Source organism: Eurypyga helias, unplaced genomic scaffold, assembly GCF_000690775.1.
Source record: "Eurypyga helias isolate BGI_N326 unplaced genomic scaffold, ASM69077v1 scaffold31184, whole genome shotgun sequence".
NCBI classification, from domain to species: domain Eukaryota; kingdom Metazoa; phylum Chordata; class Aves; order Eurypygiformes; family Eurypygidae; genus Eurypyga; species Eurypyga helias.
In genome coordinates this window covers 7,117-35,032 of record NW_010248780.1, presented here as the reverse complement: position 1 = coordinate 35,032, position 27,916 = coordinate 7,117, and the positions used below count along the sequence as shown (strand labels likewise).

The 27,916-nt window shown below is 41.3% G+C and overlaps 1 protein-coding gene across 1 annotated transcript in view; it reads left to right on the top strand.

Annotated features, from left to right (window-relative positions):
- The window catches only part of PTPRR (protein tyrosine phosphatase, receptor type, R), a 75,676-nt gene extending 56,525 nt beyond the window's left edge, over positions 1-19,151 (top strand). The window contains exons 8-12 of the mRNA XM_010151177.1: positions 211-348; positions 7,174-7,284; positions 8,398-8,555; positions 12,428-12,541; positions 19,058-19,151. Of these exons, the coding sequence (XP_010149479.1) occupies positions 211-348; positions 7,174-7,284; positions 8,398-8,555; positions 12,428-12,541; positions 19,058-19,151 (615 nt within the window). The remainder of the gene's footprint in view (positions 1-210; positions 349-7,173; positions 7,285-8,397; positions 8,556-12,427; positions 12,542-19,057) is intronic.
- The last annotated feature ends 8,765 nt before the right edge of the window (positions 19,152-27,916 follow it).

Below are 27,916 nucleotides of genomic sequence, written 5' to 3'. Positions count from 1 at the left end.
TCAGTTCATCGAATCAGTAATTTTCAGAGGAAAAACTGAAAAATTTCTAATCTGCTCTACTGTTACTCGTAACTGCTTTCAGTTCAAATAACTTTTTTTTTGTTTGTTTAATTCCAGATTCATTTTCCTGCTCTTTTAGAACATTCACCTTCAATTTTGGTCAACCACATGAATTTAAAGTAAATGCTTTTTTGTCTGTTTCTAAACCAGGGATATGGAGGTAAAGAGAAGGCTTTCATTGCAACTCAGGGACCCATGATTAATACCGTGAATGATTTCTGGCAGATGGTTTGGCAAGAAGACAGCCCTGTCATTGTTATGATCACAAAGCTGAAAGAAAAAAATGAGGTATGACAACTGGCCAAACTGAGAAATTATTCCTATGGCTGCATACTGTAGAAAGAAACAGATATGGAAGGAAGCTAGCAGAAAACTGGCTCTTAAATGCTCTGGTAATGGGCAATGTGAAAGGTAATGTTGGGGCAGCCAAATACACCAACTGCAATTGCAAAGGAATCACAAGAGAGATCTTAAAAAAAGACAAAAAATAATTCTATTTTCTATATCTGTATTGTTGGGTTCATAATTTTTTAAGAAGCTCCTCATTTGTCTGTTGGCCACCTCTGTACTTCTTGTTATGTTCTGATATGTAAAGAATAGATGGTTAGTGTTATGATTAGAGCTTTCCTGACATAGTTGAAGTTTGAACTTTGCTATAATGGCAGGTTTTGAATCCATTCCAGATATTACAAATCTTCTGGACCATCCCAGAAATACAGTTTGGGCTCCCAAATGCCAATGCCATGGAGGGACTTAGCCAGAATGGAAATACATGGCTCTTTACCTTACTACCAAGTAGAGATGACAATTGCATTTTAATTGCTAATGGCCATCTAACTGCCTGTTACACATTCTGTGACTTTTGGATTGATTCCCAACTGCATCTTTAATAGCTTTATTTAGTATTCATGTAAATTGTTGCCAGGCTCTCCTTGATAGTGCCAGAGTCCATTATTTGTGACTGCCAGACATTACGAACGACAATCACTCTTCTATGCAGAGGGCCAACACAAAGATCTGCTCTGGATGATTGAACGGTTTGTGGACAAGAGACAGACAGACATAGAGGAGTTTGACTTTTTTTCTTCAGTCCAAACTGCTAGACTTTCTAGCAATTCCCAGCTCCGGGTAGGTGCCTCAACCAAGTCTCAGCACCTTGCCAGGTATGAACCAAGGTCAGGTTGCCCCTGCTCCACTCACAGTCCTGCCCTTAACTCAGATGCATGTGATGATAGAGAAGCAGGATTTATTCAGACCAAGTTCCCAGTCTGAGTGATCAAGGGATCAAGATCAAGGGAGTGCATTCCCAGGGCCCAACTCACTGCTCCATTTAACTGTGGACTCAGTAGACATGCTCTTCTTTTTTCTGCCCTTGACCACTTCTTGGCTCTTTGTCACTGTGAGTTTGGGCTTCTAACATTATCTTAAAATCCAGTGGATTTTAAGGAAGCTGTATGAAAAAGTAGGTTGGTCATGTAAAATATCCCAACATCTATTTTCAAATCAGGTGCCATTTTGCACTAGACTGTTCAAACAAGTGTCCAGAAGTCTACATTAAGAAGTGTGTGTACTCCTGAAAACGTAGAAAACTTACTCCAGCCTAATTGGCCAAAAGAATAAGTATTTGACTGAGGAAATGCTGACTGTTTAAACACTCACATCTGACACTCTAAGAAGAATGACTTGAAAGAAGTGCCTAGTGGTTTCCATCGTGTCAGGAAGCCCTGTGTTTACCTGAGTTACACAGGATCTAGGCACTGGTGTTTATCTGCATTGTTGTGGCCTGGCAGTGGTAATTTCCTCCTAATAGAAAGGGTGGGGGATCTCAAATTGTTCCCAGGCTATATAGAGAGGCTGTGTTTGCACAAGCTGTCCTGCCCTGTCTAGAAACCTTAGGAACTCTCCCACCGTCAGCAGGTTCCTCCTGAAACCCTGCTTGCCGTGGAAAATAAAACAGCTTAGCTAGCAGCTATGCTCAGCATATTAACCTCATTGTTAAAGTATTTGCTCTCTATAGAGAAGGCAAGAGCAGATGTTATTTAGCATAATAGCACTTGTTATTTTTTCTTCTCTGTGGTCTGCTTTATTTCCATTATTCTCAGGGAGGTACATCTGCAGTATATACACACGTACAAATACCTTCATACCTGAAAGTGTATTCACCCACTCATCCACATCCACCCAGGCACAAATAAACCCCCATACGCAACCCTCAGGTGTAGGCCCCATTCCTCAGTTGGTATAACATCAGTCTGCCTCCATCTGAGCTGTAATGTACTATAATATATAAAGTAATGTATAACAAGGGAGCTCTCAATGAAAAACCTTAATCTCAACAATAAATTCATTTCTTTAGCATAAGTAAAATTATTCAGGACATTAGTATCCTGGTTCTATATACTGATGAGATGAATTTGCAGTAACAATGGGAATTGTGTGAAATGATGATAAACAGAGTTTTCCGTAGACTTACTTTCTTCCATGAGATGAAAAAATGGTTAAGACTCACTGTGGTAATCGTTTTTGTAAGATGGATGAAGATATAATATGAAAGTAGATTGCTGAGCAAAATACTCATTTCAGCTGAATGGAAAAAATATGGAGCATTAAATTGTTGGATTTTCTTTCTTTTTCATGTGAAATGATGATAAACAGAGTTTTCCGTAGACTTACTTTCTTCCATGAGATGAAAAAATGGTTAAGACTCACTGTGGTAATCGTTTTTGTAAGATGGATGAAGATATAATATGAAAGTAGATTGCTGAGCAAAATACTCATTTCAGCTGAATGGAAAAAATATGGAGCATTAAATTGTTGGATTTTCTTTCTTTTTGATTTTGAAGTCTGATAAAAAAAAAAGGAGGTTGTTTTGTAAGCAAGAATAATGCTGAAGTAACTATGGGTGCTGTGGGTATTTTAAGCAGAATCTGTAAAACCTGTCCTCAAAACTACATAATGTCTGAACAGATTGGAAATCTGCTTTTGCAAGAGGACCCCACAGCAAAGGAGCTTCTGCCTGAGTAAATAATGAGAAACTTGGAATTCCAGGCTATAATCTTAGGGTTAATATGAGGAAAAACACATCTCACCTAGTGATCTAGATTCCCTCCCTGGTCACTGAAGAGCAGTAGACACCTTCAGAGAGTGATCCATCCCACTCTAAGAGAATGAGATAAATCACCCACTGAAGGTGACCATCTCTAATTCTGTAGTAATATTTTAGGGCACTGTTTTACAAAGCTTTATCCACGTGGCACATATAAACTTCATATATTAGATTTCAGTCAAGAAAACTGAGCAATGGAAAATAGACAAATCTGTGGAGTATAACAATTCTATAGACTCCTATATGATTTTACAGAGAAGTTTATAGACTTCTGTTGTATCAGCTGTTTTTCATACTTGTGCTATGTACTCCGTAGATAATGCACATTTAGTTTGCCTTAAAACTCACTAACAGCATTACCTGTTAACCAGGAAACATATTTTGGGTAGCACAAATAAAGAATACTGAGCAGCATTCCGCAAGAAGAAAGGACTAGTACTGACAGATGCATTAAACAATGCATGTTTATTCAACTCAGATAATGTAAATCTTGTTGTCAGTAATTATCTAGGTCAATCTTGTTAACTCACTGTTTAAAGCTCATATGGTTTGTCACATAACTTTTTTTCCCTCAGTTGGTCTATAGGCACACTTATCTACACATAGCAAAGTAGGTTTTGTAATTCAGAAATCCTACCTTTTATGGAATTCACATAAGCCTCCTTGAAGATTACATATTAGTTGAATATTGGCACCATGGATATGTCTTAGGTTTTGGAAAAATTTAAGAAGATTTGGTGCTAACTTTGAGGATTTTAGTATATGAAGGCAGCAAGCCCTCTTAAAGTATGCCTCTCATGTTGGGTTAGTAGTGGCTGTAAGTAAAGGGCAGGAGTAAAAAGGGATTCTGGAATTGAAGATTTGCTGTAATTATTCATTGCTGTTGTGTGTTGGCCTGGTTATTGGGACATTTAATGTGTAAATTTGTTGACATATCTGTATTGAAAAATAAACAAGAAGTGGAGCTGAAGTAAAGCAACCTCACAGATATTTGACAATTGTTAAACTAATTTTGTTCAGGGTCCAACTCCAGGGGAAGTAAAGCAGGTAAATAACACATCAGCTGAGAGAGCCTTCCTCTATTTGGCAGAACTGGGGGTCCAGGCTGCAATAGGAGCACTTGGGGCAAGTTAAGAAAGTCTGCGCTCCTGAGCACAAACTGACTGCGGCACGCAGCAGGTGACAGCCCCAGCCCGAGGAACTCATATGGAGACCCACCTCAGGAGCAGTCCCACAAAGCCTGGCACCCGGCGGGTGTGGGTGCACAAGGAGACCAGACAGGGGATGGAGGGAGCCTAAGCCTGCAGCCCTGTCACAGCAGGAAGGACAAAGGCTGAAATCAATTAAAGGTCATGAGAGAGACTGTTTCTTGTATAAACTTCCTGTTCAGGTCACGGAATGTTGGTGGTGGGTTTTTTTTTTAAAAAAAAAAAAAAGGTCAGGCACCAAATCAGAAATAAATAATCATTTATTAGCAAAAAACTAACTAATGGAAATGAATCCAAGGGGAGAATTTGAAAGATCCAGATTTTCCACGTGAAGATGGAAGATGAGATTTTCCACGTGAAAATAAGAAGATTCCCAGGCTTTTGCAAGTTGGTTAGGATTTCTCTTTTTTTTGGGGCTTAAGCATCTTTTAAAAAATCCTACTCGTAGCTGTTACATGTTTGCTGACTACACAGAGAACTGTACACTCAATCCCAAGCTAAGTATGTGACCTATTTAGAATATGTTGTAATAGATTAATAAGCTGAAAGGGAAAATATGCAGCCCGAAAGAACAACTAGGAACAGAATCAGGACCACCACAAAGACTGGAGGTGGAGGACTCCGTGATGATAAGAACTAGTGAATCCTTCCTTGTTTTCTGATATATCCTGTAGGCAATAAGCTTTTGCTCATTACAGACATAAGGCTAGAGACCACCCTTCGTAACCATTGTGTTTGGCTTCTGAACAGGTTTAAAAGGAGCCAGTCCTCCTGGGGATTTCTGTTGTTTTTTGTATGTCTGATGTGTTTATCCCTCCCATCTTCATCTTTATCTCTTTAGTACAATTAACTTTCAAAAATATGTTCGTTTCCCCAAATACCTGTCTTGAATGAACTGCTCCCACCTCTATTTTCAAGGCTATTTTTTAAAGCGGTAACAAATGGTATTTTAAAAAGATGCACGGAGACTGTGTTAAAAATAATCCATTGTATCTCACTAAATGTAGACAGACTGTTAAATGAAAGTTATTTTAATGAACAGCCCAACATCATTGTCCACCCAGTGCAAGTTGCCAATTCCAGTTCTGGGAAAGAGTCAAGAAAAACACTCTTGTGGAGTGCCTGAAGGCTTTGTAGTGAGCTTCGAATGCTCGCATTTATCAAGAAGTCTCAGGGGCTGACTCAACTATTGTTGATTGTCAGGGTACAATTGTGTATTTAGACTTTTCTTTTTCCCATATTAGCACTGAAAACTACACTCCCAGGGAGGGGCATGAATTGCAGATCTGGCAGATGATAGTAGCTATATGTGTCACATGGGGGGGACTGTGGGTATGCAAACACTTTTTTTCATACAAATTTCTGAGTATTTTATTGCCATTCTTGATGTCTTCGGGGAGGCAGCAAATTTAGGATGTTCGAGTAATTCTGCAAAAAACAGGATTTGAATGAATCCAGTCACATTGGCCAGCATTATTTCAGAAAATGTGGCTTTCACGCACCTTACATCACTCAGGTAATGAGCATCGATTTTTGGAAAAGTATTTCTACAACAAGGATGATTCGGTTCAATCAGCTGTTGGGTTATCAAGTAGAGTAGCAGCTTAAAGATCACACCTGGTGGTAAAGACTTGCATTTCACTGGTATTTTTTTCTAGTTCACTTTTAGCAGGATTTACTGGGAGCGATGCTTTATGGCAATTATATTAAAGGCATTGTTTCATTTTGCTGCTTAATGTAGGCTACTGCCTAAATATATTCCAGTTTCTTCAGCAAGAGTTTGTGAGGAAATACAAACAAGTTCTTTCTGAGATTCCTGTTATTGTCGAACTCTCTGTTCTCTTGGTGTTTTTTTAACCTGTGCATTGGATATCAAGAAGAAGAGGGTTTTTAATTGTTGTGGTTTTTTTTAATTTAATGAACAAGTCAGATTGGCCAGTGTTATTTCAGAAAATGTGGATTTCAAACACCTCACACCCTTAAGGTAATAACCATCTACTTTTAAAGACGTATTTATACGACAGGGATCTTTGCTTTCAGGTAAAATATAGAGATACTTCAATAGAAATTAATATGAAGTTGCAGTGGACTGGAAGATAAGCAAACGTTTACAAGGGAAAAATAGAATGGTTCGTATCACAAATACTATTTCTCAATCTCCTTTTTAGTAGATGCTTAAAAGATACATTGCTGAAATTGCATACAGTACTGGTTCATTAAGAACTCTGTATATAATTTTGTGTAGCTCTAGCAAGACTGATGGATTCTTTTAACATAAGAGACAACTCAGATTCTGCACATTAAGTCCCATTGAATTCAGTAAGATCTAAGGGCACATTTACATGCTTTGTTGTACCAGGGCTCAGGAGAGTGAAGAGGATAAAAGATCTTGTGAGGATAGAACAAATTTTGAATCTCTTGCTCAGAAGAAAATCTCATTAGGAAAGAGAAAACTTTATAAATTTTATTCTATGAATTAAAGAATGTTTTAAAAAAAAATCTTTTATTATGAACATGGAAAATAATTCCTTTTAATGAACTTCATAGAGCTTTTAAGAATAGAAACAGCTGTTCAAAGTATTTAGTGATAGAGATATTTGAAAAACTCAGATGCTGAAAATTAGGCCTAAGTCATTCATTAAGAACCCTGCAATATCTCCTTTAGGAATTCTTCTGCCATGAACAACACCTTGGTTGAATTCATCTGAACTTTCCAGACAAATATATTCTGTGCAAAAATTAGATATGAATATGTCTCCGGGATCCAGTTTGTTGATGACGCTGATGCTTGCTTTCCAGAAATGTGTGCTCTATTGGCCAGAAAAAAGAGGAATCTATGGGAAGGTTGAGGTCCTTGTTAACAGTGTTCAAGAATGCGAGAACTACACTGTTCGTCAGCTTACAATAAAGGTAACAATCTGCATCTGAGAAGCATTGTTCATAATGCCTTACTTTTTTGATGTTAAATGAAGTTAAACTGTTTTTTTTAAAGGGCATAAATTTTTACAGGAGGAGTAACTGAGCTATGAAGCTCACAGTGCAAGGTATGATTTAGACCAAAGCACTGGAACACTTATTGTATTGCTGCTTTGTACCACTTTGGCAATAAGGAAGGCTTCCAAAGGAGTGCATGTTTTGCTCTCTTGAATTACATTTACTTTGAGGCCTTTTTAGCATTGCCAAGGCAATGTAAAGGGATTTTAGTTAATGAAAGAACCAGCATAACATCATTCTGAAAAAGATGAGCTGATCATGTTGTGTGCTGAGTGCATCTATAGCTCATTTGAGAAGTTAGAATTATAAGGAGCATATAAGGAAAGCTTTGTGCTTTCACGGTTCTCACTAAACATGCTATCGGATTGCATCATCTGCTACTCCTCACAGAGCATTACAGTAAATAATGGACGGGAAAACTTGTTTGGTGTTTCAGCCCAGGCAGTGAGAACTGGGCAGGTCATATCATCCAACACAAATTACTCCAGCCCATATCAAGCCCCTTTTTGTTGAAGTAAGTGGTAGCAGCCTCTGTTGGAGAGAATAATGGACAAGCTGGGATTTTTGATTAATCTAAAAGGGCAGTTCTTATGCACCTTCAACGTAAATACTCTTGTAATTTTAGTGTCAGACCTTTATGATAATGTCCTTAATGGGTAGCAGAAATATATAATAATTTAGAGATTCAGAAGCCCAGATCAAGCTAATCTCTCTAGATCTTACTGCTGATCTAACACTGACCTCTGACAATCTCCAGCTGACAACCCAGTCAGCAAGTCAGTAGTCAGATGGACAGAGCAGAACTTACATAGCTGAAAAAACTGCTAAGTTTTCAGGTGCACAAACCCTTCTTACAACTGTGTCCCTGGGAGCACGCCTGTTCCCTGCAATTGCATCCTCCGAGTCCAATAAAAAGGAAATTGTTGAATCTCTCCTACCATTTTTACTGTCTTTTTACCATAACATTGAAAGAAATAAAAAGAATTGTTCACCACAAGTGTTCATATAAAATCTTCATGTTATTTTCAGCAAGGGAGTCAGTCCCGGAGTGTGAAACACTACTGGTACACATCCTGGCCGGACCACAAAACCCCTGACAGCGCTCAGCCGCTGCTGCAGCTCATGCTGGACGTAGAAGAGGACAGGGTGGAATCACCTGGCAGAGGGCCTGTCATTGTGCACTGCAGGTATTTGCAATCCTCACTAATGACTGCCCAAAGCAAGGCCACAGCAAATCACATCAAACGGTCCTCCTCCTAAACAAAGAACGTGTGTGGGGAACAGTAAAATTCCCCAGATCCTCTTCATGCTAATTGACGTTTTCTGTGCATATTTGCGGATTTGAGTTTTGGAGAGAATTCCCTTGTGACTAGCAAATCGCTTCTGAACCATTCTCCATTTCTGCTAATGAACTCTGGTTTTGAAAGACCAGCTGGAAAAATTATTTTGCTTCTGTTTCTTATTCATGATTTGCTTTCTCTTTAGCCTTCTTGCGGAATTACATACCTCAGTCAGATGCAATGCCCTGTGACTGGTTGGCTAAAATATTGTAAAGCAAGTCAGTTTTCAACAGCAGGCATCAGCTACAGATTTGGAGACTGAAACGCAGAAGTACTAAAGTTTTTGAATGTTTTCACAAAGGCAGTTTGTTTGATACTCAAGAGTGAAGTGTTACTCAGTACTCAAGAGCAGAGTATTATTCACACAAATTGTAATGAACCAGAGAATGTCCTTCTAATCATTCTAATTAAATTCCATTTTATTGGTTTGTATTGATTCATTACCCCATATTGCAATTTAAGTAGTAGGAAATAGTACTGAATTTGTTATGTTGGTGAAAAGAAGTAGATGAAGCATAACAGAAAAAAACTAAAATCAGTGTTTCCTTACTTGCTTTGTCTCTAAACTGTGATGATACTTCTCTTAGAGTTGGGATAGTACTTGTATTTTTCTAGAAGTACATCAAAACCAGAACATTTCATCTTGAACCACGTCTTTTCAACTCCATATTTGGGAGATTTAAAGAAATGGAAGCCAGATTTGAACCACCTATCGTTTTTCAAAACCAGAATGTGATGAATAAGTAACTTTCCCAAATTTTATGCAGCTGTTTTTATCAGGAATTGTAGTTGCCCTGAAAAATCCACAAATCTGTGGATGGCTATTGAGAGTCCCATTTTTCCAGTAAGGATCTTCAGTAATGAAGGTCTTCAGAAGAACGGGGTGTCTTCCTGTGGTGTGTGATATGACAGGAAGGTCTGTAATCATGAGCAGGAACTTTTCCATGATTAAACCCAGGTATCATCTCAGTTGTGATTAGAGTTAATGGTTCTTCAGTAACAACTCAGCTCTGTATATGCTTACTACACTGTTGTCTGTAAAATGCGTAAACTCACACTCCATTTTCTAGTCAGGTACTTTCTTCTCTTCTAATCTGAGTTGCAGCTGAGATCATCTAAGTCTTATAGAGCCCGTGCACACTTCTAAGCTTGGACCTCGGATACAGCTCATGATTCTCACTCATTTCCAGAGGAGCATTACAGTGCACACTCGAACAATGATCCTTAGTCTGAAGCAGAAATGCTTTAATAATTTCTTAATATGATGCGAGTGGAAAAAAAAGTGACTCCTCTTTTTTTTTCAATGTGTCATCTTGTAGCCTGTCAGCATAGGGTGCTGTCTTAGACACACCAGTCATGAGCCCGTTCAGGACTTGGGAGTAATACGGACTTTACTTCTTCTAGCAAAGTAGTTCCTATTCTGCAAAAGAATAGGAAAAATAGTAAACGTTTCCTCTGGTCCTTAAAATCAGCAGATCTGATTAGACACATGCCAAGGACAGAGATTTCCAAAGGAAGAAAGTTTTAACTTCCTACCAGTCTTCATAGTGGCATTCGCTGGAAAGGTGTATGTTTCCTCTCAGACGTCACTCATCAAAAGCACGGGGTAAATGTGGAACCTATCTCCTTAATCTGTTCTTTGGATGTGTAGGGGGTACATCAAAATAGGTTTGGGTTTAATGGCAGCTAGGTGGTTTGGGATCAAATACAGGTTCTGATTGCGAGATTTCAAATATAGAGGGAAAATATTTTTTTTTATTTAATTGAATTGATAGGGAGGAATTAGAACACAGAATTATATTCTGCAAATGTAAAACTGATTCAGCCCTATTTAGTCAGTGAAACTAAGCTGACAGAGAATTTGGACCACAGTGCTATTTTCTGCTTCCCTGAAGAACCAGCAATTTGGCACATTGAAGGACTTGTAAGAGTTTCTTAAATGAGAATAAGGGATTAAATTTTCATGGTCAGAAACTTGACACTGTTATAGTTATTGCTGGAAATTTTTGCTTGTCTTTCCTCATCAGCTAGTGCATGAACATGTTCTTTAAAAAGCAAACAGCCTGCATCTCTTTATCCCGAAATCATAACAGCCCAATATTCCACACTCCCAGTTAAACAGGCCACGGTTGCTACACATGACCTATTACATGATAAACTCCTAAAAAAAAACCCTGGGTACTTGAAAATACTTCAAAGTAAATAGCTCTCCATATTTTTATGGGTATACCAGGAAAGCAACGTCAGACAAGTGAAGAACAATGTCATTTTTGTCTTGCACTGTCTGAAATAAAGCTGTGTAATAAGACAGGACCAGCACACCTGAGCTGAGGAAGAAAATACATTAGAAAATGTAGTCTTTGTTTAATACATATTAAGAACGCGTCCAAGAACACCTACTCGACCCTCAAAAAAGGCAATAAAAGAACCCTTAATTATAGCCAACTTCGCTTATATCTGAATCATTTAAACTTGTTAGCCCTACTTTCAAGGGTTTCAAAATATTTGAGAAAGAGAATGTGGGTATGCATTAGATTGCTTTCTCCAAATTCCTCTTTATAAACTATGTCCTTCTCCTTTTGGATACATTTATCCCATAGATGTTGATGTCCAAGGAGGTAGGCTGTCAGCTCAGTACCCTTTCTTATGCTGTTAGTTTTACATCTCATTATCTCCTCACAACTGGCAGAGTCATCCTCATATATTTAACATTGCTGAGTCCTCTTGGAAATTTTCACTTACAGCTGGGAGGGCTCTTGAGTCCCTAAAGCCCTCTTCTCTTTCCTTCTGTGGTGAGTAGATTGTGATTTGTTTCAGCTGTAGCAAATGGATGCATTCCTGGTAACACTTTGCACTCAGATATATCAAGCTTCCACCTGAGACACTCAATTTATTCTTCCTGGCATTAATTTAAATAACTCTTGCTGTGCTCTTCTGAGGCAGGGAGAATTCCTGCCCATTGGAGAGATGAAGAAAGCAAGGCACCAAATGGTTAAAGCCAGGCATAGAGATCTGGCCCCCGACTCCATGCTTTAACTATTCTCCTCACATTTTCCTGCCATGAAGCATGACAGGCTTGGGCTGCACTGAATTCCAACATTGCTTAAGTGGGACAGAGGTTCTCAAAAGTGTTGGGGGCTCGGGGAGTAAAAAGAATGCCAAAATGGCCGTTTCCAGCAGGCATCAAGAAAACCTGGAGAGTTACAGCACCAAATCCTTCTTCCTCTTGCAGTATCACAGGAGAGTCTGCTGACATCATCAGCATGGTTCCAGGTCTATGGTTAGAGGTATGGTTAGCAGAACCCCTGTATATCTCAAGGGCTTCAAACATAAAGCCCTACTGATTTTTGCCTTTAGGTGAGCTTTTTCCCCCAGCTCAGTGTCTGTCTCCATTATTTGCTTGGACTGTGACAGAGAATATTTGGACTTTGTGGTGCTAATGGAGATTGTTTCCTCTTACCATATGCTCGTATGCAAACTAGAAATCTGTAAGCCTCAGAAATTACCCACAACTAGGCAGCTGGAACAGTGCATGCTTTCATTTCTCTCTGAGAAAGTGAACTGAGAAGTTGCCCTTGCTACTTATGTGCCCAGGAACTGTGGGTTCTAGCAATTCAATGTTTTGTGTTTTTACTGTTTTCATATCTATTTAGTGTTTTCTGCTAAACTCCTTTGATCTGTCAACTCCATTCCCCTATTAAACTGTGCCTTCTTTTCAGTGCCGGTATAGGAAGGACTGGATGTTTTATTGCCACGGCCATTGGTTGTCAGCAGTTGAAGGAGGAGGGAGTCGTAGATGCTTTGAGCATTGTCTGTCAGCTACGAGTGGATCGGTGAGTTCCAGAAGAACCATAAATCAGTCAGTGGTTCTGAAAATCAGTCAATGATGCTGAAATGATTCGGTAATTGTCAGTAATGACTCTGAAAACTTTTCACCGTTGAATGTTGCTTTACGTGAAGTGACTGCCATCACTTTTGCAGGAACTTATGACAGCATTAGGTGAATATTCAAAGTAACATTTGTATTTAGATCCCAAGTGAGGAATATTGTTTTCTGGGTGAAACTGGGTGAGACTTCACTGAACGAATTTCTCCTGAGATGGCAACACTGTCGTTGCTGGGCTCTCCTGGAGCTTTCTGCTGTTTGTGGCATCCCACTAGGACACAAGAGACATGGGGCAATCTGGAGGCAAGGGATTGTCTTTGAGCTGGGATTGACAGAGATATCCAGGCTCACTCAGTGTGTAGTTTCTTTGTGCAGTGGAGAGAGCCAAATCTGGTGCTGTTGCTATTCCCTCAGCTGTGCTGGGGGTCCTTTTGAGTTGGGTTGGCAAACTTAGTCAGCTTAAGAAAATAGCAAGGCATTTGCTGCATAAGTTTCTTGAGTCAGATCAATTCCCTGATTGAATTCACAGCTTGGGAGCCGGAACACTGCAAGCCAGCATTGTTGCAGAGTGCTTTGTTTTGTGAAACCATGGTTGAAGAGAGATTTGTGTTAGAAAGGAGGATGTGGGTATTGTGCACAATGGAAGCTGCTGGTTTGGTTGTACTTTTCTTTCTTATTCTGCTTGGGGAAACAGGATTTTGTATAAAGTAAATAAACAGGGTTGCACCAAGAATAGAGAAGTCTCATTCCTCTCCTGCTGTAGGTACCAGATCAAATAATCTCCTTGCAAGTATATTAGCTGCTTCTGACATATATTTCTTCTTTAAATGGAAACAACCCATAAGGATGCAAATGCTAAAACAGCTGAGATCAAAGGGACAGTACAGGATTTTGTGATCTGAAGAGCTCTGAAAGGTACTAGAACCACAAATTGCAGAAAGACCAGTATCCATATAGCTGACCATGTTTACGGATCACATCCTCTGCCTTCCCCTCCCAGGCGCCTTAATCATACTGGAGATTGTAATGTGATCCTTACAGGGCAACATGAGCCGCTTGGAGTGTAAAATTCTCTAAGGGGAGGTCCTGACCTAAAAATCTCAGCAACCAAAAAGATGGAAGAGCTGAGGGAAAAATGCCTACTCTGTTTTAAATTATCAACTCCAAATTTCCAACACTTCATTCTGATTATCTCTTCATCTCATTGAAAATGTTTTGTAGTTCTCTCCCCCATTTTAGAATTTCTGTTATAAGATAACATTCTTATTGCTTTTACACTCCACTGTAGAGAAGTGGAAGAAAAGTCTGGTCTCAGCTACATCATTTTTTATGTCATTATTTCAGCCATAGAAAAAATAATCCAAACTTTCAGCATTCTAACTGGCAGAAAAAAATAATTCGTTAAGTGTATCTGACTAATTAACTTTTTTGTATATATTAGTGTTCTAGATAAACTTGGAAAGACAATGAAAATCTGACCCAAATATAAACATTCATAACAGCAATCTCAGTGACACAAAACTTGTTATAAGAATTGTTAAGTCTTGAGACTTGCACATTTCTGTACTTTTTTGAGTTTCAGATTATATCAATAGACTCCAGAGATCTTGCTTAAGGCACCTCAGCTCTTCATATTCTCAGGCACTGTCTGAAACAAAAAGTGTGTCTGTGTTTTAATGTTTAAAGATATTTTTCTGGGCAAAACTCAGTAATCAAAACCTCTTTTTATTTCCTTTTTCTACTTGGTCATATTGCAGAACAGATCTCATTCACCTGTCAGTCAGTTTATAGCAAGTACTGCTAAGGCAGAGCTTGGAAGCCCCTAATGCTACAGTAGCCACTGCCAGCCCAACCAGATTGTGGGTTCATAAAGTGGAAGAGTGTCACAGTTACATGGACAAAGCTCCATGAGACCAGCTTCCCCTGATGACCCAGTCTGACATGATGATTATTGGTAGGTGGCATGTGAGATAAGGTCATTACATGTGACATGAAGATGGCAAAATAAACTTAACATCCCACTAGACATGGCTGCAGGAGCTGGCTCTGGCCATAGCTGTGTTGCACTTCAGTTACCAGCGTGGCCAGCATTAGCAATGGGGTACAACCAGGAGCAGAGCAGGAACAGAGATGAGGCTGTTTTCCTCCTAATGTTGGCCAGAAGCTGAGCTTCAATTTATTCTTTGTACACCAGATTGCCTCCTCCCCCATCAAAAAAAAAAACAAACAAACCACAAGCCCCACACCTGAAAAAAGAGTTTATCAGAAAAGGATGGGTTTATCTGACCACCTAGTAGCCAGAAACCTGCCCAAAAGGTACACTGAATTTCATCTCTGATACCTCACCTCTGCTGCGATCCCAGGCAGGCTTGCTCATGCTCAGAGCTGCACCATCCAAACACAGACCTACTGATGGGACAAACATACATGATGGTATCCTCTCATGTGAGAACTTCTTGTCACATGGGTCCATGACCACGTTTCTACCAAAGTGAATTGAGCAGTAGGAAAAAAGAGCTGCGCTTGAGGGACTCGCAGTGATGCTGTAGTGATTTACTAAAACATTCCCATTGCCCGGCACACCCAGTGGGAACTGAACAAGCATCCAGGCAAAGTGCAGATGGTGGCAAAAAAAGTTGTGCTGAAAAATAGTTTAACTGTCTATGTAGCCCCGCTGCAATCAGGATTTAAAATAGAGCTCCAGCAGGGAATGAGAGAGGAGAGAGCTGTTCCCAGGTAAGGTATGTCCAGATGCCACTTTCTTCTCAGCTGTTCAGTGTAAGTTAAGGGTTGACCTGATCTGGCAGTAATCATCTGTGCCTCAGCTAACATGAGAAAATGGACCACCCACTCAAAATCTTGGCCGAGGATGGAGATATAACCACGCTTACTGTATATTCATTGGAAGACAGACCCACAGGTCTGCTCAGCTTACTTTTTTTCCCTGGTTCATATTTTATGTTTTGCAAGAGAAACAGGAAATATTTGATGTGAGGCATCTTCAAGACTTAGTGTGATATCGAGAAACTGCACATTCTTAACCTTAAAGGCACATTCTTGGAATGACGTCCGATAACTTTGCTCTTGGCTCCTCAGACAGGATGAAAAGAGTTTCCAGTGTGCGTCAATTCATTGTTTAAGTGTTTTGAGTAATCACTTTAGGTTAAAAAAAAAAATCCCCAACCCTGCATCACGTTCACTGTGGAGCAGGCTGCATCCAGCTGCACTAGCAGCAAGCCAGAGGACAGGGTAAAGGACCCTTCCCTCCCCCATGATTGCCCAGGCAGAGCTGGTCTCCCAGCCCTAAGGACCAGGGACCGTTTCTTCCAAGCACCACCCCAGAGAGTCCCAAAGAAGCAGAGAGCCCAGCAGCTTGCAGAGGAGCTGGCAGTGTGGGCTGGCAGAGGACAAAGGCTGCACACCCAGAGGTGCCGTAGCTGTGGGTACATCCCTTCTGGGTGCTAGGGACGAGGGAGAGGAAACCTCCCTCCTTGAGCAGATTTCCTTCTGAAAAATTTTCCTGCTCTTCCACACAGCCTTTTCCACAAACCGATGTCTTAAGAGTCACAGATAATTCCTTGCTGATAAATATGAGCCTTGAACAAGAACCAAGGGGAGAAGGAATTGGGGATTATTGGTGGATGCAAAGGCAGCCCAGAAGGCCAACCGTATCCTGGGCTGTATCCAGAGAAGTGTGGCCAGCAGGTCAAGGGAGGGGATTCTGCCCCTGTACTCTGCTCTTGTGAGACCCCACCTGCAGCTCTGCGTCCATCTGTGGAACCCTCAGTATCAGAAGGGTATAGACTGGTTGGAGCGAGTCCAGAGGAGGCCACGAAGATGCTCAGAGAGCTGGAGCACCTCTGCTATGATGAAAGGCTGAGAGAGTTGGGCTTGTTCAGCCTGGAGAAGAGAAGGCTCCAGGGAGACCTTATTGCAGCCTTCCAGTACCTGAAGGGTCCGACAAGAAAGCTGGGGGGGACTTTTTACCAGGGCCTGTAGCAATAGGACAAGGGGTAACGGGTTTAAATTGAAAGAGGGGAGATTTAGATTGGTTATCAGGAAGAAATTTTTCATGGAGAGGATGGTGAGGCACAGAAGAGGTTGCCCAGAGAAGCTGTGGATGTCCCATCCCTGGAAGTGTTTAAGGACGGGGCTTTGAGCAACCTGGTCTAGGTTCTAGAGTTGGGTTGTTCAGCGTGGAGAAGAGAAGGCTCTGGGAACACCCTTTTGCAGCCTTTCAGTACATAAAGGGTGCTTATAAGAAAGATGGAAAAAGCCTTTTCACCAGGGCCTTTAGTGAAAGATGTCCCTGCCCATGGCTGTGGGTTTGGTCCCTTCCAACCCCAGCTGTTCTGTGATGCTGTGGTTCTAGGAATCCCGTGTATAACAGCACTGACAAGGCCAAGTGGTCTGAACCTCCGTACAAGACTCGGGTGCCCCTAAGCTGACAGGGATGTGCACTTGTTTGCCCATACAGCGTTCAGAAGCACCACAACGTCTCAGTTATGCTTGCTGGCACAGGCAAATGCAGCAGTGCTGGGCTCAGCCCCAGCCAGGCTTACTGGAGGCTTTGCAGGCCTTCTTGGAGGCTTTGCATGTTCCTTCAGCACCGAAGAGGAAGGAGCAAGGCTCACCCCCACAAACAGCTAGTGCAGCCAAACTTGTTTTAACCTGCCCTTCCTGCCTAGTCCTTCCCCCTGGATATGTTCCCTTCCTCTACCTCTTCCACACAGCAGATCTAACCTGGGAAACACACTCCCTTAGAGCACATCTTGGGGGAACATTGATGGGGGAGACAGGGAAGGAGCTGGCTGGGAAGGGGTTGCGTGGGCAGGGCAGGACACAGCAGTGAGGAGGAAGGAAGGCGGCTAAGGAGCACAGAGGACCAGAGCAAAGCCCTCCGTCACCTTTAGACTCTTGCTGGATCTCCAGGCAGGGGACAGGCACAGAGTAGAGCAGCTGAAGGCAGCAGGCAGCCAAGAGTTATGAATTTGTGGATGTCTTGTTTGGCAAAGCTAAGAGGCTGATGCATTTTGCACCGGATGGGACCATTTAAAGGGGCCTAGGAATAACATATCCTAATAGGCATGCAGCTCACTAAAAGGTGTTTTACAGTTGCCTGAGCTTGCCGAAGGAGCAGGGACAGCTAGTTGCTTGCTTAAAGAAGTAGGTACTATTTTAATTATGTTTTTCCTGACACAGCCATTAACCATCCAGTAGCACCAAGGAAAATAAAAGGACCTTATTGTAGATAACATCATCTAATACTAAAGGACAATACTTGTTGAGACAATTTTACCATTTTTAATGTAGCTTTGCCCATCAGTAGAACCTTTTGTTTCTAGGGTGTCTGAAGGGATCACATGGGGGTTTGTCAGACCTTCTCCTGTAAGACACCTGGCTTCGGCATTGCTCTTGATCCAAATCCCTCACAAATCTGATTGTTTCAGTGAAGATCTAGCTGAAGCCAAATGCAATACACGTCTTCCTTCCCACTACAGCCATTTACTCTTTCATCCCCAGAGGTAATTAGCTGCTCCAGGGTACGCTGGGGATGAACTGGGGGCTTAGTTCTAGAAGCAGAGTGGGTAGCTTTGAATACCCTGGCAGATGAGGTAATAAAAGTGGAATTAAGTAAACTTGAGGCTTTGCTTCATGAGAAGTGAGACCTGGCAGACCTCAGTACTGTCAGAAAGACGTTCAGTTTAATTTCAGAGCTGAACAGTACCACTCTTACCTGCCTCCCGTAGGACATCATCCCCTTCCTACCACACTTCAGTTGGCACTGGAGATGTGGGACTTGATCCTCATACTTAGACCTGCGCAGGGATGGTTATGAGGTGAATGTGTTAAGTGTAAGCATCTAATCCCAGCTGGCTGTAACTAGTCCTTTTTATGGTCAAGTTAAACTCTTTTGTATTGTTGGTGCTGAAATGAGTCACTGCTGTAAAATTTCTTAGGTGGCTGCTGTTCAGACAGGATGCGTTGTAGGCGTTAGAAAGAGGACAGGAAGAGCTGTTCTCTGTGCAGGCGATCTGAAGGTCACCGAAGGTTACGTGTTTAGCAGAGGACAAAAATGAAAGGCCAGATTCTGAATACTCCCTCGTACCATCCATAGTAGTGCTGTGTCTGTGTATCTGGCCTTCCTTGCCCAAGTGACGGAGCAAAGTTGTCTGTAAATGTGTTGAATTTGAAATGTGGGTTTTAACAACGTAGATGCCAGGATGTTTTCGTCTCTAGTTCTTACCCTGATGGAATCGGGAATGGTGGCTCATGCTGGGCACGTGCGTGCCGTAAGTTATGAAGAAAGTACTTCTGCTCAGGCAAATCTCCCACTTAAGCAAACCTAAGTCAAAAATTGAGAAAAGGGCTTTTATTATCTGGTGATCATGGGGTTGGCAGAGGCTGGAGGTTGTTGCATTCTTCAGAAATAAGATTTAATTCCGGTGGGTTTCCTTTTCAGGGGTGGAATGGTTCAGACCAGCGAACAGTATGAATTTGTGCACCACGCACTGAATCTGTATGAAAGCAGACTTTCTGCAGAAGCTGTCCAGTGAAGCCAAGGAGGGTAGAACCGAATGTCAGTCTCTTGAGGTAATTTGTTTCATTACCTACCAGCAGCTTCTTGAAATAAGATTTAATTCCGGTGGGTTTCCTTTTCAGGGGTGGAATGGTTCAGACCAGCGAACAGTATGAATTTGTGCACCACGCACTGAATCTGTATGAAAGCAGACTTTCTGCAGAAGCTGTCCAGTGAAGCCAAGGAGGGTAGAACCGAATGTCAGTCTCTTGAGGTAATTTGTTTCATTACCTACCAGCAGCTTCTTCAAGGAGTTTAGCGGCTTTGAGGCCGACTTCTGAAAGGATTGTGGACGGTTTGGCAAAAGTGTAGAGATTGCTGGACCCTTACTGTATATGAATGTATTGTGAGCTTCCCAAAAATGATTTATAAAGAAGGTACCGTACTGAAACTACACATGGATTTCACATATATATCTAAAGGTGGGTTTAATTCTGTAATACTGATATCTGCCATATGGAATGTATGTGTGTGCTACTGCTGCAGTTGGATGGACTTTGGAACTTCCACAGAAGAAATGTTTATCAAGTGTATAAATGCTTTAACGTTTGCAAACTGTCTTGTGAATGGACTGTCAACTGTACTGTAAAGTGCTATTACTGATTATGTGGTGAGCTTGTTTCTTGGCCACATAATATTCTTGCTGCTAAAATTGCAAGTGTTCAATTATGGATTAAAAAAAGAAGATGAGATAATTAAAAAAAATTAAAAGTCCTGTTTTTGAAAATATTCAAAAGCAGTTTAATATTTTATATGGAAATGTATGTTCTTCATACTGTGTGTATTTACTGTAGGTCTCACAGAGCAGTTGCAGAGCACAATGTCTGTTATTCAGTGCGTATGTATTTACCCTGTACTGTTGATCGTCTTAGAACATGCTTCTGCTGCAGACCCGAATCCAGTGTATTTGTAAATTCTGTAAGTCGTTTTGCTTTTAAAAGAAACTTTGTAGCATATAGTAAATGGTAGGAATTTTGAATATTTGTCTGTCTTTTATTAATGAGGGATTTTTTGCCTATGTTGTTTATCTGCTCTATCTCTTTCAGTAAGAGATAGATGCCTTTAGCGATATGAACTGTTCCATGACAGGTTATACAAGAAAGAAGACGCTGCTATGACTGTTTCCTTTACAGTTCAGTAGGAGTTTGTTTTTAAGAAAAATGCAAAGTTGGCATTATGACTTACAGCACTGGGAGGTCTGTTTACAGGGTATAATGAGTTTTTAATGCAGTGATGTTGACTTTGCTTCATACTGCTAATAAATTACACTTGGTATAAAATATTTACTGAAATCTCTGTCTTTGCCTCGAGTAGTTAACGCATCACACACTCCTGTACCCCCATAAACAGGGACAGCCCAGTACAATCTGGTTAGCCTCCACCGTAGCTTCAGACCACTGGAGAGCCAATCCAGAGGATATGGGCAATCTCTCACTGGCATGGAGCACGTTGGATCACCTGACGGGAAAGCAAAAGCAGCATCCCTTGATCCCTTGGGAGAGTTAGTGTAAGACGCAGTGCAGTCTTCAGAGCTTTGCCTCCTCCTCTTCCCCTTCTCCTCCCCCTCTCTGCTTGGCTCTTAGAACTTGATGAGTTAGAAGTATCAATATCGACATTTTGCTTGATTGCATATAGTTACCAAAATGTGTGTTTGTTTGCTGGATATTACAGTATGTACTTATCCAGCACCATCCAGACCACCTGCAGTATTTCACACGCAACAAATTACACAGAAACACAATCTCTCTTCTTTATTCAAATCATCTCCTTTAGTTTCCCGGGTGTTTGAAAACCTCTCTCTCTTTTGCTTCTGTTTTTCCAAAATAAAGCAACTAGTAAACTCTGAAGAATGATATGAAAGGACAAAGTGATGTAAAGCTCCCCAAAACAATTGAATAGAAGGAAGTGCTCGTCACTGACTTTTTCCCCCCGTGAAGGCACATTTCCTTCCTAGCCTTCGCTTCACTTATCTGAGGTGGGTTTTTTTAAGAGAAGCATGGGGAGTTGCTAGAGGGAAAATGGATTCTTTATTTCACCTCCTGGTTTCTACCTGTCTTGCCCTGATGTTCTCAGGTAAGTGGCTCTCCCCTCTTCCCCTCTGCCGTGCTGCTCTTTCTGGCGCTGAGCAGAGCCCTCCGGGGCAGATGGCAACTTACAAAAACTGAGGCACTTCTTCGCTTGGGTTCATACGAGAGGAATGGGGGGCAGGGCCAACGTAGCCCATTCTGTTTAGATTTCTTTACAAAGGAAAATAAACTGTCTCCTTCTATGCTGCAGATACCTCTTCTTTTTTTTAATAAGATCTCCTGCTAGACAATCCAGGGGCTGAGGTTTGGAACAAGCTCTTCAAGGGGGAGAGTCCTATTTTTTGTTCCTAATTTCTGAAACTTCCAGAGCCAGGAGCTTTCTGTGATGCTTAGTTAGAAAATAGCCAGGTCTGTAAAAACAGAGGGATGACAAACCTCAACCAAGATAGATAAATATACGTGTTGGGATTAGCACTTTGTAACTAATGAAGCTGTAAATCTTTGAGTAACTGAGATTATGAAAAGAGAAAAAGCTAAATAAAATGTGGCAGGGAGGCTGCATTTGAAATACTCAGTTCCGCGTTCTCTAACAAGTACGGGTTTTGTGTGGGTAACTTCGGGTTTGTTTGATGAATGCATGGCGGTTCTCTCCATTTGAGTGTTTGGGGTTGGTCTTGAAGTGCGGTGGCACAAATCGCTAACCTCACATGAATTTGGATGGTCACAAAACTAACAGCTGGAGACGCTGGAGTAGATCCAGTAGAATAGATGTACTTCCTATCAGTAAAGAGTCTCCATTCCTGTAACAGCACAGGCAGAGAGGCACACAGATTTGGGAATGTCCTCTTACATGGTTTCTTTGGAGACACTATGAGTTTTACTATAGCAGTTTCCAGGCAGTAAATTACATTGTAAAAAGACTGTCGTAAAACGGAAAATAGGACGGAGAGCTTGTGCAGATCTCTGGATGCTTTCAAGCAGGGGAAGTGGGGTATTTAGAACTGGTATTTAAAATCAATAGTTCTTGGATTTATTTCATATCCAGCTTAATTTTTTCATCATTTTTATATGTAATGAAGGTCAAGGTGACCTTTACCACAATAGTTTGCTTTTTGCATTCTCACTCTTTGCGTTACCAGCTTTTGCACCGTGTGGGTAGTATGTCTAGAGCTTTTTAACACAGGTTCAACACATGGAAATTTTGTGAAAAGTTCAATGTAGAGAAAGTGGGAAGAGAGATTTATTTGCTGATGTATTTTAAATCATCAAGAATTTGCTTTTTGTTAAATAACCGTGTCTAATCTATTGTATTTTCCTGGAATGTTCCTCTTCCAGAAGGGTTTCTGATTATCCATATCCAGAAACAGCAGTGTCTTTCAGAAAAGAGAGGAGTCATTGTGGAGAAATGCAACATGACCAACCTCAACCAGCAGTGGCAGTGGAAGGCAGATGACAGGCTCCTCCATGTGAGATCTGCCCAGTGCCTGAGCATCTCCACACGCTCTGCCCTGTCATCTCGTAGCATCATCGTCAATTGTTCCCGGGCCGTCAGGTGGACTTGCCTTGAGGAGGATGGGCTCCTGAAGGTGGCCAACAGCTCTCTCTTTCTCACAAAGCAAGGTCAGAAAGTAATGGCCAAGCAGAGTAAGAAATACCTTCATTCGTGGATGCAGCTAGAAGCCAGTGAGACGGGAAAACCTATTTATGTAAATCTGTGCTCAAAACAAGGTGAGCTACTCCCTCAAGGAAGTATCCTGGAAGTTGTGGTGACAAAAACGTCTCTTTTGTGCTAACTCAAATGTTAAAAATGATGTTATTTTATTCCTACAGAAATCATTTTTCATAACCAGAAAGAATTTAGAGCACCATAAAAAGAACAGCTGAGTGCTGTCCTTCTCACAACTGGTGGGGTTTTTCAAGCCATTTTATGTTTGCAGGATGTCTCTCCTTTTCTCTACTCCCAGTCTTTGGATCAGAGTGCTTATGTGTAAGCTCAGCTGACTATTCTTGTGTCGTTTCCTTTTTCACTTTTAAACAGGATTGTGGGTACTAACCCCTAGTACTTTAAAAAAAAAATATGCATGTATAAAAGTCCTTCTCCTCCCCATTCATTATATCACACAAATCCAGATTGGATCTTTTGAGCAAGAAGACATCTGAAAATCAAACACATGCACAATTATTTCTCTGATTAACCCAACTGCCTTCCAGTACCTGAAGGGGCCTACAAGAGTGCTGGGGAGGGTGGGGGGACACCTTTTACAAGGGCATGTCGTGAGAGGAGAAGGGGTAACGGGTTTAAATGGAAAGTGAGGAGGTTTAGATTAGATATCAGGAAAAAATTCTTCACGGAGAGGGTGGTGAGGCACTGGAACAGGTTGCCCAGAGAAGCTGTGGATGCCCCATCCCTGGAAGTGTTCAAGGCCAGGCTGGATGAGGCTTTGAGCAACCTGGTCTAGTGGAAGGGGTCCTTGCCCATGGCAGGGGGGTTGGCACTAGATGGTCTTTAAGGTCCCTTTCAACCCAAACCATTCTATGATTCTATGATTAGAGCAGACATATGGCTTACACATTCACTTGTTTACACAGTATCACTTTGCTCTTAGATACAATATACATGAGAACACCCAAAATCCTGAAAATAATTAACTGAATCAGAAGTCTCAGAAATTCTTGCAATAGCACTTTGAGCTGCATGGGTCTGTGCACAGACTTACAGATGCGTTGATATACCTGTGTGGTTACATGTTTCCATATCCATAGCAAAAGGGAAGGTAGAACTGTTGGAATATAGCTTAATAACACTTTCCTTGATGTCCTGTTGTCAGTCTTTCCTGACAATCCTGTTGACATTCGTCTTGCACACTACTAAGCAGTTCTTCATGGCAAGTAAGAACAACCTGCAGTTAAGCTTTTTACTGGGGAACACACAATTTATTCTTCTCTTTACAGGATTAAAACCAAATGGTTTAGGACACAATACTTTTGCAAACGGCCAAGCTTTCAGAACGTTTAAAACAAATCCTTGCTCTTCCTAGCTTTTCTAACTTTCCATTTGTTGTGAGGCAGGGTATTGTTTTTTTCAGCAAATCTGCACTTGCAGAACTCTACTCACAGCAGCAGGACTGCTCTCCTGAGTGGAGGTCTGAAAGGACAGCTTATGGAATCAGCGAATGGAAAAGTGCATGATAGGCTCTTCCAGCCCTCCCATATATTGTAGAGATTAAAAAGGCAAAGTAATTCCAAGTCCTGTGTATAGGATGAATACAGTTTGCTTATTCAAAGACACCATGAAAAGTTAGGGTGAGGTAGGCAGGCGGTGTTATTTTCTTTAGATAGCTAGATGAAGTGTGGCCTAACAGAGTTAAAGTAACCTTACATCCTTTTCTTAATCATCCTCAGAGGAGAAGCAATTTAAGACCAATGAGTACTAAGACAATTGTCATGGGGTATTAAAGCACTTTCTCATCTATTTACTGTGCTCTGTCCTTTAATTAATTTACCATAGTTTTCCTGAAATTCTCTCCATAGAGAAACCTCTAAATCCAGTTTAAAAGTCTCACTGTTTCAGTTACCTCCTTTTTGACAGCTCTTGGAAGGTCTTCTGAGAAATCAACAGTATATTATGATCCTCAATATCTAACTGTGAATTCCAGGTACATAAGAAACTCATAAACTTTTGAAGCAGTGCAAAGAGATTAATTTTTCAAATACTATTAAGAAGAAGAAGTACTACAAGAAGAAAATTTGGTGCCCACAGTGCTGGTCTTGACATCCATATGCATGTCAAAATTTTCAATGTTTAATACATAAACTTAGTCTTCGAAGAACATCTGTCTACTTCCAGTGAAAGCAACATTGAATCAGCCTAAAATAACATATTCAGTCTGTATTTAGCTAAGATAGTAAAAACTGAGCACAGTCTTTGGAGCTGAAATGGATGTAAGTTTTACTACTTCTGACTAACACCATATTTTGATATAATTTACCCTTTGTTTTCATAGTACTCATAAAACCAGTTATAGTTTGGCAAGGAGTAACTCACTCAATTGCATCCCAAACATCTTATCAGCCCAGATATAGTACAAGCTCCAAATCCAACAGCTGCAACTACCTTTTATTCTGGACCTAGCTCAAATGCCAAGCATGATTTTTTTGAGCCTGAGGAAAGTCTGAGCTTGTATTTGGATTTCATATCAGCCATATGAAATGTGTTTGGATATACATTTTTTTTTTTGCTAAAACCCTGACCTGAACAATGCTCTGTGGATATCAGGATCAGTTTAAATACGCATCCCATATCTGTTCAGTCAGAGATTGCTTTAAATCTAAGAGCAGACAGACCTCCTCACACAAACCCATGGCTGAATCTGGCCTCTGGCTGAAACAGCTAACATGAAGAAAGGCCAGGGACCACCAGTCTCCTTTGAGATGGTGAGACCAGTTCTCACCAAATTCATGAAGAGATTCTGGGCAGAGAGAAGAAGAGAGTATGTCATCCTACAGCCTTCTTTTCACTAGCCGGCTGGCAGGGTCAAAGCTACTCTAAGCCCAGAATCCAGGAGAAGCGACAGGAACGGAAACAGGGAGGAGGAAAACATGGAGGACCTGAAGGGGTAGAAGGCAGGATGACTGAAAAGAGCAAAAATTGTTGCATGCAAATAATTGAGGAACAAACCCTGCCTCCTTTTGTATCTCTGGAAAGCATCCAGAGCACCGTTAATGCTGACACACACTGGTGTCACTTCTGCGTTGTGTAAGCAGTTCTTGAAAGTTGGAGGGAAATTTTTACAAAGGCCTGTAGTGACAGGACAAAGGCCAATGGCCTTAAACCGGAAGAAGTTAGATTTAGACTGGCTGTGAGGAAAAAATTCTTCACGGAGAGAGTGGTGAGGCTAGAACAGGTCAGAACAACTAGAACAGGTTGCCCAGAGAAGCTGTGGATGCCCCATCCCTGGAAGTGTTCAAGGCCAGGCTGGATGCGGCTTTGAGAAACCTGGTCTAGTGGAAGGTGTCCCTGCCCATGGCAGGGGGGTTGGAACTAGATGACCTTTAAGGTCCCTTCCAACCCAAACCATTCTGTGATTCTTATAAGGTTCTTGTGTTCTGGGTAGGTTAGTGTCAATATCATATCCCAGTAGAGAACAGAGGCAATGCTATGTAGCACCTTGAATATTACCAACAAACCTCAAAACCACTGCAGACCAAAAATTATTCACTATGTGGACAGTGACTCCACACAGGGGGACACGAGTCCAAGCTGTATGCTGCAGTTATTCACTGAGATCTAGAGACTCTCGCACAGCCTGGATGCAGAGGGTGACACAAACAGGTTTGCTCTATGATGCTCTGTACTGCATTTCTCTTCTAGCGTATCAGACATAGTAGGGACACCTCCTGAAGGAACTGTAGCTGCAAAACCCTACAACTGTGGATATCAAGGCAAAGCCCCATCCAAGTGAGTAGCTGATTTTGCAGAGGAGGATGGTTTTACTACTTACTGTTATGTGCCAAGTACTTAAGAATTATAGTGGGATCTGTACAGATATAAAACAAGTTAGACAAGGAATTCAAATAACAAATACAGCATCTTTTTATCTCTTGTTTTGTTTTCAGTCTAAAATAGACAAAATATCAGATACTCTGTATGAGCCAAAGCCAGATGTGCCATGTGATGTCCAAACTGTTACCTCCACAGTCCTTCCTCATTTTCTACCCCAGTTTCTGGCCCTCTCTCTTCCCTTGTCCCATTTTCAGTTTGCCTGCTTCATATCAGAACCTGAGCTTACTGAGTTCACTTCCCACTGCTCAGTGGGTGAGACGGAGAGTAGAGGAGACCAGAGCAGTGCACACTCCGAGCATGCTCCAAACCAGTAGAGCAGCAGTAGCGGCTGCAGAACATGGTAAGGGAAGGCACGTGCATCTTCTTGGCACTCCTGGGAAAGCAGAAGAGCACCAAGAAAGGTGGCAAGAGCACAGAAAAGGCAGCAACTGTTACCCATTTTTGCAATCATGTTAATATTTTTGGGCTTTAATATTTCCACATCTTTAGTGTTTGTAATGAGCACAACAGTCCATCCATCGGTTCACAACAGGTTGGATTTTTGTGTGTGTAACCTTTCCAAGTTTCTCCAGGATCAATTAGAACAGTGACAATATTTTCATTCCACCTTTGGGTTGACCCAAAACTTTTTTCCTAAAGGACATTCACTTGAACCCATTTTAATCTTCCTGAATTATTATTTTATAGGATTCTCCAAGTGAAAGAGTTTGCTAAAATCTATTTGAACCCACCAAATCCCCCAAAATTACTTGAATCTTCTTTCGTTGGTCAAAGCAATACATGGCTGACCACTTTAGTCAGCTTCACCTGGAAAAGAAAGGCATCGATGTCAGATCCTCGGACATAATTACAAGTCCTTGTACACAATTTGATAGCATACTGACAGAAGATCAAAGATATCCAATTTATTTATGTTCCACTAGCAGTTCAGCCTTAGCTTTCTGAAGCTTTGTTTTAATAGGGGGCAGATTGGTAACAATGTGAGCAATTTCAGAAAGCTGCACCGTGCCAGCTCGTCTGAGTCTGAAGGCACCACTGTAGGTTTCTTGGTACTTGACAACTCATCATACTTGACAACTCTTGCTCATCATACGTGCAAAACGTATGGATTTCCTTTCCTTGCAAGTGGCCTGCTGCTGTGCAGATGGATGC